This window comes from Lepeophtheirus salmonis, chromosome 14 (assembly GCF_016086655.4).
Source record: "Lepeophtheirus salmonis chromosome 14, UVic_Lsal_1.4, whole genome shotgun sequence".
Taxonomy (NCBI): Eukaryota; Metazoa; Arthropoda; class Copepoda; order Siphonostomatoida; family Caligidae; genus Lepeophtheirus; species Lepeophtheirus salmonis.
The window spans coordinates 34,981,326-34,992,493 of record NC_052144.2 but is presented as its reverse complement, the minus strand read 5'-3'; the positions used below and the strand labels follow the sequence as shown (position 1 = coordinate 34,992,493).

Genomic DNA, 11,168 nt, shown 5'->3' with positions numbered 1-11,168 from the left:
AAATGAAATTCAACACTTAAAATGAATTAATTATATCTTTGTCTGAAAAAGAAAAATCCTAAAGATCTTGTAAATATTTCCAAGTCAGTCTTAAAATAAACTCAAACAAAAAGCCTAGTTCTTCCAAGACTAGCTCATGTGTTTCATCAAAACAGGGCATGTCTTTGGATTTGGAGGTGTTGATGAAAATAGAAAATTGATCATATCCAATCTAAATAAGTTTAGATAATATATTAAATGATTCCTCGTACTGAAACATAGTTATATGTATTCCCAAAGATCTTTGTTCTTGATATCATGCAAAGATAAGACTATATTGAAATTACAACTCCTGTTTGATACTATCTATTTACTAGACAGTAAAAGTTGAATATAATGCAACTGGAACCAATACACCTTGTAGAATTTGTCTCTCAAACTTAATGTTTTATGATTACAATTGGTGTCTTTAACTCCTAAAAAATGGAAGAACCGATCCGTTATTTATTCCCAAATAAACCTTTTTTCAAATGATATAAAATAAAAACACTGTTATAATACATTTTAAATAAGATATATTTATAAATTGTAGACGACTTCAATAATTGTTTGTATTTTAATATTATAATTTTGTTTAAATTTTCCGTACTCGTTAATTTAAAAATCAATAAATAATATGAAAATAATTGATTCAGATATTACAAATTAGAGTGATTTCATATTAAATCACAGCTCGCAATGCCAGAAACAGAATCCTTTTCTTCTTTTACATCAAATGAGGTAAAAATTCCTTTGATTTGACACACTTTTTTCCCAAACTTAAAAGTCCAACTGTAGCATTCTGAATGTAGTTTACAAAAAACGGCACACTCAAAAGGATTTGTCAAGGAAGAGTATATATCGTGGTTGGGGACATCAATTTCGATCCCTACTATTAAACAGGCTAAACAAAAAAATGTTAAGAAAGTTTAAATATTTTTTTCGTTTCATACTAAATTACCATTATCCCAGTCATTTATTTGATCCCCTCCAGTGATATTTTCGACCTTACCATTCTCGTCTACTAACAAAATCTCAGTATCGTCTTTTAAATTAAATTCATTTAAAAGTGACTCTGTAATTTTGTCGGATGATTCATCACTTTTTTTTTCTTCAGGTATTGCTTTTGAATCTCTTGAATCCAACGTTTTGTTATCTACTCCCATTAAAGTAGGTTCTACATTTAATTTTACTTGTGCTTTTTGGAGTTTTTTCTTTATGGGTACATAATATTGAATTTTCTTATACTTTACGACATGTCTGGTACTTTGATCTTTGATTGAAGAATTTTTTGATTCTTTCAAATTAATTATTTTTGAGTCATTTAAATTTGATGTTTTTCCATGTTTAACTACTCTGAAGTTAGTTAAATTAATTTTTTTGTCATAGAAAACTTTTTTCTTCCTCGGTAATTGAAAGGACTCAATGCTTGAATCCATCTCCACAGAAATATTTTTGGGAACAAAATTTGCATCAACCGAGGTATTGTTCCTTTTTTCATAATTTAAGTCTGTCTGATGGGAAATCTTACCGACCTTATGTTGATTCGATTTATTCGAAGAGGAAAAATTCGTAATGCCGTGTTCTTGTACATTCCATTTGTTCCTTTGATAGAATTCGTTTCCCTTATTTTTTACTTCATATAATTGGGATTCAGGTGTTTTAAAACGAATAATATCATGTTCATTTTGTCTATTTCTAATAAAATCAGGAGATATTTCCGATATTTTGTTCTTTGTTGAACTGTATACACATTGACTTGGACCGCTGATCGCTCCTTTCTCCATGAAAGATCTACTCGTATCATTACTCAAATAGCATGTCTTGTTTTGTGGAATAAAAGTAAATACTTTGCATCCGGTTTCATTGATACAAAATCTTTGACAGTCATAAGGACTCAATGCATGGTCTATCGTTTTGTTTAATAAAGGTAAATATGCAACGTCACGGACAAAACAATCTAATGTAATATTTTAATAAAATAAATGAATTTTCTATATAATCTAAATGATTATACCCTGGCAATGTTTTGGACCAGATATTTTCCCTTCATCTTTTAGTACAATAGAGCTGTTTGTTGATAAATAACAATTCTTTGGGTATTCAAACGTCCAACTATTACATTCCAAAATTCTTTTACATTGAATAGAACATTTTTCTGGGTTCTCCGCCTCTGTTTTGTTATTTTTTTCATATGAATATCCTATATTTATACAAGCTAAAAAACAACAAATTAACAATTAGCAAATGATAAGTATTCCCTTATTCAATATTCACTCACAAACGTTATTATGCTCCATTAAAGTTCTCAATCCACAAAACTTAGGTCCCGATATGTACAAGGTTCTGTAATCCCTCTGAAAAATACACTTTCAATTTTGAATTTTGTAATTATAATTAATGCCTTTACTTTGTAGCTCCGATGAAAGTCCGGCATTTTCCTTACACAGGTTTTGCTAAATGGAATATAAGTCCAATGAGAACATTCAATATGTATTTGACATAAATATTGACAAAATTCTGGATTGTAAACCTTTGTGACAGTGTCAATGTTTGTTCCAATATAATTGACGTTAAACTCAGAGCAACCTAGATTGAGCACAGTACTTTCATAAACTGAATCCAATGAAGTTTTAATAAACTGGAAAAAACCTTACCTTTTTGACAATTAATTTCTCCCGAAACAAAGGAATTCTTATGAAAGTTTGTGGCACGGCGATCCTTTGAAATTGTACACACCAATTTTTGTTTATTAAATGTCCAAAAAGTGCAAAATGGATTCTGGATACATGACAATTCACACTCTAAATAGTCGCCAACTTCAATACTAATAAGATTTGATCCTTCATACAATATATTGTCTGAGATGCACTCTAAACAAAAGTATATTTAATATTTAGTCTATTCTATAATTATGTTCAAATAATACTCTATTCATGGAGCACATACTCTTTTTTAGTAAGCAAAGAATATGTTTCCATTTTTTTATCAGTAGAAAATGTATGACATGAAATAAATACTTAATATAAGACAATTATGTAATGAATATAATAAGGAATATAAATAACTATATCTATCTATTTTATATCATCAGAATATTAATTAATATATTCAATTTTTTTTAACCCCTTAAGACATTAATTAAATAATTGTTTTAATTCAATTCTTTCTTTCATTTCATTTTGTTACAACTCTACAAATAGTCATATAGAAAAAATAAAACTTAGTTTGTCAAAATAATGGAAGGGGGAAAAGAGTGCAGTTCCATGTATGTATAGAGTATTCCTTGATGTATTTTACCTTCGCCAGATATAGAATTATGATAATCAAGGACAAATGAGCATTCAGGAGTTCCACTAACTGCGTCAGTTTCAATATGAATATGAGAAATCCGCTCTGTCCTTAAATAACAAACTCTACCAATAAGAACCCATAATTTACAATCCCTCAGTTTTTGACAATGTATTTGACAATCCCGAGGAGAAGACGTTTTGTTAATTGTTTCAATATCCTTGGACTCCAGGTTAACTCCTTTTCGAAAGCAGTTTTCGCAGACTCTTGGACCGGAAATGTAGTTTTGCTTCCCTCTCAAATGCCTTAAGTCATTTCCATTTTTTCTAAAATTAGAGAAGTAGTTATATTTAATACTTTTTTCACTGTAATAAAGGTTTATACCTATAACATATTTGAGATTCGTAGTTCCAAGACCAGAAAATACATTTTGCATGGGCTTGACAAACTTTTTGGCACTCTTGAGCACTGAAGACTCTTTCTATTCTATCAATATCGTCCCCACTATAATTTACATGTTCTAAGAAACATACCACTGTAAGATATCGTTTTTCTGTCGAAACAAGAGGTTTGTAAGCTGAGTTTAATTTTCCACATTCCTTCAGTCCAAAAACATAGTTTTTCCCAATAAAACCAATTCGTTCATCCACTGTTTGATATAAATGGCATGTTTTCGTTGATAAATCATAATTCCAAGAGACGCATAGTTCACCCTCCCGACATATAACCTGACAATGTTTTGGGCTATGAATCTTTGAATGAGTTTGATATTCTCTTCCTGCTTTTTTTAACCCATGTTCGAAGCAATCTAAAGGATAATAATAATGATTGAATTATTTGTATTCAAAAGTAACATGATCTCACCTTTACAATCACTGGGTCCGGCAACACAATCATCTTGATCTGAACATGGTCGAGCCCTTCTTAATTCCCCTCCAAGTATGAAGCATTTCCTTCTTTGACGAAAGTAAACAAAATAATCACATCCATCTACCCTGTATTTGCAATATTTGTGACACAATTCAACACTATTAACCATTTTCTTTATTTCAACGGCTGAACCACTTGTTTCAAACTTTAGTCCATATGAAAAACAATCTATAAATAATATTGGATTTTAATTATAAAAATGTAAAAAATAGTAGAAACATCGATAAGGATTATAATTATCTATAAACGTAATTTTATAAAAAAATCAATTTCAACAAGACACTAATCAAAATGTTAAAGTTTAAGAGTGGTCCAATGAATTTAACGTCCTTTTGATATTACTCTTATAGAACGATTTATTAAATAAATAAAAACTTCAAAAAGTGGTCAATATCATTGGACGAATACACAAGTAACCAATTAGTTATATTATACAAAGAGGAATATTCTGAATACTAAATTGTGAAAATTACGGTCCTTCAAGGTTAATACCTTCTTCAAAGTCCATTTATTTAGGTGAAGAAACACCTTATTAATGATAATTAATTGTAATAAGGATGATATCTTTTTAATTTCCATTTTGAACCCGACCGTAAAACATTATCTAATTTTCAAACTTTACACTTCCCCAAAATGTGTACTTTATTAAGCATGTGAATACTACGAGTTTCAGAGACATATTCTTTTGAATGAGCATAGATTTGAAACTTTGGTAGGATCATTAGAAGTCCGCGAAGGGATGCCGTTTAAGTGTGTATTTAATACTATTAATTAAAAATAAACTTATATTCTGAAAATGTTTCTGAAATATAAAGTTATTAGAATAAATAGAAAATCGTTGTGTTAATTACAGCACACGTAAAGGAGAATATCTTGATAATCAATATATAATTTTAACTTCTAAAAAGTTCTTCTATGTTCGCCTAGAGTCTTATTAGCAGATGTATCATAAATGTATCTTAGTTAGTGATATTTATATCCTTTTATATATATATAATAAACAAGATTAGTATTGTAATGGAGGCTCATAGGTATGGACTCACATCATATGAATATTGTGTATTTATATAATTACTTGGAGTTCGCACAACTGTTTGGATAATTGGAGATATAGCTGTGGTTATATTCTTATTGTATACTGTCTTGGAACTTGCCACGAAATTTTTCCTATATGTTAATGTTCCGTTAGTCTTCAAATGACACTCTAGTTTAGGAGGATGATATGAAAATAAGAGGCACCGTGGATTTTTGTCGCATTCTTTTTGACATATCATAGCGGATTTAATTTCTCTAAAGGTCCTAAAATGTCCACCTTTGATGTCAACATCTTGCTTATACTCTATAAGTATAAATGTTATTATGATCATTCATATGCTTTTTAAATTATATGATAAATTTACCGAAACAATACTTTGGACCAGATACAGTGTTTTTATTAAGAGTATAAGTAAGTCCTTTATGATCCGTTTTGAGGAGACATTTTTTTTTATAAGTCCAATGATTACACCTTTGAACTTTCTGACATTCCAGTTGACACTCCCAAGGGGCGATTATGCCGTTGACCTGCATTATATCTCCTTCTTTATAATCAACTCCATAGTCATAACAATCTAAAATGAATGGCAAAATATCATTTTGCTTCATATTTTTCAATAAATCTACTACCTTTTAAATTGACAAAAACATTTTTTTCTTTTGCTTTGCAAGTTTTAATTCCAGAGATAACTTCAGAGTCATATTGTTTTGGACCTTCCTTGACCAACATGCAGATATTTGTACTTTGGACATAGTTAAAACCTTTACATTGAATTTCTCTTTTGCAGTAACTTTGACAAGTCACTGGTGATTTAACATTATTTAATGTCAAAATTTTCTTTGCATTGAATCGAACGTTTTTGGAATAGCATGTACCTATAGAGAGAGTGTATGTTAACTTCTTAACGTATAACTTAGAAGAAATTATCATTATAACACATGGACTAAAAATTCAGAGTCCTCACATATAGATGGCGCTATTTTTTTTAAATTCACCTCCTTTTCAGATATTGTTAACCCTCAAAAGACAGCTGTCAAAATTTCATGTTAATCTATTCTTTAGTTTGTGAGTAATAGTGCTAAGTGTTACACTACTTTTGCTATTTCCAAAATAATGGATCAAGCACAATTTCGTTTTTTAATTTGACAATGCTACTTGATAGAAAAAAATACTGTTCAAGCTAGGCAAGGGCTTGAAAAGGGTTATGAAGACTCTACGCCATAAAGTAAATAATAAAATATAAATAAATAATCATGTAAAAACAAGTCAAGTTTGAACAAAAGGAGAACGTGTTTTCTTTGTTAAGCCCTGGTCTTTTCAGTCCGTGTGGAAAGTACATACCATCACAGTACTTCGGACCAGATATGAAACCCATATCATTTTTTAAATGTTCCATAGAGTTGGTGTCAAACAAGAAACACTTCCCTTTTTTGTGATGATAGCTCCAGAATGTACAGTTTTCCTTTGTTCTACAAAAGTATTGACATTGGTCATGCGAAAAAACTCTTCCTTCTATTAGATCTAGTGGACCAGTCTGCAATTTTACTCCCTCCCATGAACAATCAATACTTTTTGCATGTTTTGGTAAAAAAATTATTCCATTTGTATCCCGATTTGCAGTTGTGATTGAAGGCCAAGTCACTGTAGGAATACCTCGTTTCACAAATTTTTAAAGACTTATTGGACGATATTGAATATAAATTCCAGAAGGAACATCGATAATCTTCTTGACATTTTTGCTGACAATCGTCTAGAGTCTTAACATCTACATATTGATCTAAGCTTCCATATCCAGTGAATTCCACACTTTTGATTATAGAATCTATATATATATTAAATTGAATTTTATTTTTTATTTATTCGATGCTTATTTTAAAAATACTCATACCATGGCAATTTCTTGAGCCAGATGTAGCAAAACTATGGTGCTTTATCCTTCTAACTGATGATTTTCTTGTACATTGTTCTATATCTGAATGATATGTCCAAAAGAAGCAATATGGTATATCTTGACAAAGTTTTTGGCATTCTTGAACATGCCCAACATTTTTGACAACGTCTACATCAGTCCCCGAATATTCAAAATCGTTCACAAAACAATCTAAACAGTTTTAATTAGAATCATTTATCTCACAAATGAAATTAATATTACACATTCATTTCCTTACTTGGAATATATCCGTCACAGGACTTATGCCCAGTCACATAGTTATGATCTCTATCAGACAACTCTGCATCTGCGAGCAATGTACATGTAGATGTGTTCCGACTATACGTGAATGCTTGACATGCTTGAATATGCCTACATATACTCTTGCACAACGTCACGGATGGTATTGAAGAATATTTGTCAATTGACTCTCCTATTGCTTTTGTTGATTCATACTGACATTCTGAAAATAAGGGAGTTTCAGGAAAATGTTGGTAAAATACACAAAAACTTTATTTTATTTTCATAATTTATTTGAAGTGATTAAGTATTGAAACATACCTATTGTCCTTTTCTGGATTTGATTTTACAGTATTTTTAAAGTGTGAAACAAGGATTTTGAAAAAATATTTGTTCTCTCATATAAAATAAACAGTAAGAAAAAAATTGAAAAAAACAACGAAATATATAAAATTGTTAAATTATCTTTTGCTTACTGATATAATACAATGGGGAATTTATCATTACCCAAATAGCACAACTGATGAATCGCTTGAAGAAGGGTGACAGGGATGATATGAAATTCAACAAGGCGAGGTTATACAATAATGAATATATTTAGTAAATCATGTAGAGAGGAGGAAATGAGTATACCTTTTTATAATTTGCAATGAAATGGAGATACAGAGACTGGCTAGGCTACTCTTTTACCTTAATGTGCTTTTTTTGAGCAACTTCTTTGTTGCCATTGCATTATTTTTGGTTAATTGTCATATATATTACATGACCAATAATGTAAATCAGGTAGGCTTTTTAGCTGGCCCGTTAATTTGTTATTGCTAGTATAAAGAAGGAATTTTATTTTCCTTAGCCGTTGTCATTATTATTTAATTCCTGAGTAGTGAACGTCCTTTCCTAAATAGATTCAATTATATTCAATACCTATTTGAACGTTCGTGTCTGCTCATAAAATACGGAGCATAACCCTGATGATTTGTTGCGGAGTTATAATTGTAAGTCTTTGTTTGACTCAGAGTAGAATTGGGTATCAACATTGGATTAATTCTAGCAAATGCCCTTGTTTATATCATTTTCTCCTTCCTCTCTTGCTACAGATTATTGTAGCTGATATAATTAAACGTCATGAGCACTGCTCATTCTATCCTTCAAAACATTCTTCAAATTGTCAGGACTACTATGTTGATTTTCGGTTTCTTATTTTGAACATGCCCATTCTATACTGGCTTTTCTCCTTTGAAGATGCCACATTTTCAGCACCCCTGTCGTGAGCAAAGAAGGGTTTCGCCAAAATTTATAGGGTACATGGCCCTGTTCATCTCCATCAATTCCACTGTATATGCAATCAACATCAATTTATCGTAATTTTGAAAAACTGATTGCTTTTATACGTAATAACAGGGGGGTGCGCAGGAAAATAAATATACAAATATTATTTTTTATGGAGGGGGTTGGTTTTTGTGCCCCGCTGTATAAGTTGGTCCAAATACCTTTTTTTAATAGGAAATAAATCCTGGAAGATTTTTTTTATATAAAATTTTTCCTTCCAGTTCGATAAATTTTTATAGTACAAAACAGAAATTGCTTTATGCCAACGCCCCTAACTACTCATTAGACTGGTCCAATTTGCACTTTTTTTTGGAAATTTTGAGACGTCTTAGGCTTAAAATATGCAGTTGGGTAAAAATAGATGAATGACAAATTTTGAACAATTTAAAAGAAGTTGTAGAGGTCATGCAACGAACTTAATGTTTTGAAAATTGACGTTTTTTTTGGAAAATTTTGTCTTATTCTTTTATTATCTTTCAACCATTAGCAGATATGATTAAAAAAATTTTATAATTAGTTTTACATAATGAAATAACCTTTATAAAATATTTACTATTTTGTTCTTAAATTAGTTTTTTTGGATTTTAAATGGAATAGTAGTGAAGGACTTTTTTAACCTATTACTCACGCATTATCGATCTTTTTTTTTTAATTAAACGGCAATATTGTCGAATCTTTACTGTTAAAAATGAACAATAGTATCAGCGGGACTTTGAACCTTCATTGAAGGTTTTTTCAATAAGCTCTTTTGTTACAGAAAGTTATCGAATTCGTTTAAAATATGCAAAAATGTACTTTCTTAAATAATCTACTATTTTTATCGTGAATAATCTAGATAAAAAATTGACACATCTAAATATTATGTACATATAATGTGTGTTGTTGATATTAAAAAAAAATTTAATAATCTTTCCTATTTAATGTACTTTTTTTCGAATCGGGAAATCTCTTTTGATGGTCTTTGGACAACTTGTAATAAATATTAAGTTGTTAATTATTAAACAAATCTTCTAGTTTACTCTAATAAAGGTAATTATATACGATTGATGAGTTTTAGATGTACGATTTTTATCCTTTTTAAGCTTCTGCCACCCACAATGAAGCTTTTTGAGTTGTATAATAGCATGAGGCTTAGGAGGAACAGGAATTCCAGCTTTTTCCAAAAAAAAAAATATAACCTCCAATATCACTTTGGAAGCACTATCATGTATGATTTTTTTCAATGTTATATGGTGATACAAAAACAAGCAAAACCTGCCTTCTTGAAGGTAACTTTGCACCAGTTATTTGGGCCTCTTCGTGTCCAAGTAACCAGAAATGTTTGGCTTCACTTCTTGTCGATTCTACCATTACTTTAGTATTCTTTGTTAAATTGACCTGTTATTAATATTTTAAGTCGTAATATGACACATAAAAAATGAAATAGTTGTGTGATTAACAGGATAATATGCAAAAGTAACCTTACAGCCAATGGCATAGTTATTCATTAATAATCCTATACAAATTTTAATGAAGGTTCAAAGTCCCTCTGATATTATTGTTCATTTTTAACAGTAAAGATTCGACAATATTGCCGTTTAATTAAAAAAAGAAGATCGATAATACGCGCTGTGAGTAATAGGTTAAAAAAGTCCTTCACTACTATTCCGTTTAAAATCCAAAAAAACTAATTTAAGAACAAAATAGAATAAATTTTTTATAAAGGTTATTTCATTATGTAAAACAAATAATAAAAAAGATTTAATCATATCTGGTAATGGTTGAAAGATAATAAAAGAAGAAACAAAATTTAAAAAAAAAAACGTCAATTTTCAAAACATTAAGTTCTTTGTGCAACCTCTAAAACTTCTTTTAAATTGTTCAAAATTTGGCGTTCATCTATTTTTATCCAAATTCATATTTTAAGCCTAAGACGTCTCAACATTAAAAAAAAACAAGTGCAAATTGGACAACTCTACTACACATCTATGTAAATATATATGTCATGCAATTAAAAATTCTACCATCCAAAAACGAAGAGTGTTAATCCAATGTCAAGGATTTGGGTGAAATTTCCATATGACCTAGATATGTATAATTAGCATATATTTCAATTTACAAACTCCATTTGACTCACAATGATACTTGTGAATCTTAATAAAATCTGTTCTATTTATTTTATCCTACATTTACATAAAATCAATTTCTGATAAAAAAATATTAATATATGGGTCGTTCCAGGAGAAAGATTCAGGTGGAAACGGATATGATTCAAATTTGGTAGGTAATATCATTGATAATAGTCTTACTTAGTGTTGAAATATTGTGTTCGTAACTCAAACTAACTTTGAGTTGCGAGGTCTTATAAATGAAGAATTAAGTATTTATATGAATTTTTGATAAGTGATACATCCTAAA

The 11,168-nt window shown here is 29.7% G+C and overlaps 1 protein-coding gene across 2 annotated transcripts in view; it reads right to left on the bottom strand.

The window, feature by feature from the left end:
* Window positions 1–537: 537 nt before the first annotated feature.
* LOC121129334 (uncharacterized) overlaps window positions 538–11,168 on the bottom strand; it is a 38,180-nt gene continuing 27,549 nt past the window's right edge. Inside the window, exons 1-13 of one of the 2 annotated variants that reach the window (XM_040725043.2) lie at window positions 6,617–6,800; window positions 5,905–6,150; window positions 5,640–5,849; window positions 5,315–5,578; window positions 4,174–4,407; window positions 3,694–4,117; window positions 3,319–3,635; window positions 2,676–2,891; window positions 2,429–2,607; window positions 2,300–2,375; window positions 2,036–2,236; window positions 980–1,978; window positions 538–922 (exon numbers count right to left, since the gene is read on the bottom strand). In XM_040725043.2, coding sequence (XP_040580977.1) covers window positions 696–922; window positions 980–1,978; window positions 2,036–2,236; window positions 2,300–2,375; window positions 2,429–2,607; window positions 2,676–2,891; window positions 3,319–3,635; window positions 3,694–4,117; window positions 4,174–4,407; window positions 5,315–5,578; window positions 5,640–5,849; window positions 5,905–6,150; window positions 6,617–6,671 — 3,648 coding nt within the window. In that variant the 5' untranslated portion in view covers window positions 6,672–6,800 and the 3' untranslated portion in view covers window positions 538–695. Of the gene's footprint in view, window positions 923–979; window positions 1,979–2,035; window positions 2,237–2,299; window positions 2,376–2,428; window positions 2,608–2,675; window positions 2,892–3,318; window positions 3,636–3,693; window positions 4,118–4,173; window positions 4,408–5,314; window positions 5,579–5,639; window positions 5,850–5,904; window positions 6,151–6,616; window positions 7,098–7,163; window positions 7,377–7,443; window positions 7,669–11,168 lie in introns of those variants that run through there. The other variant, XR_005868421.2, reaches the window with a different exon arrangement.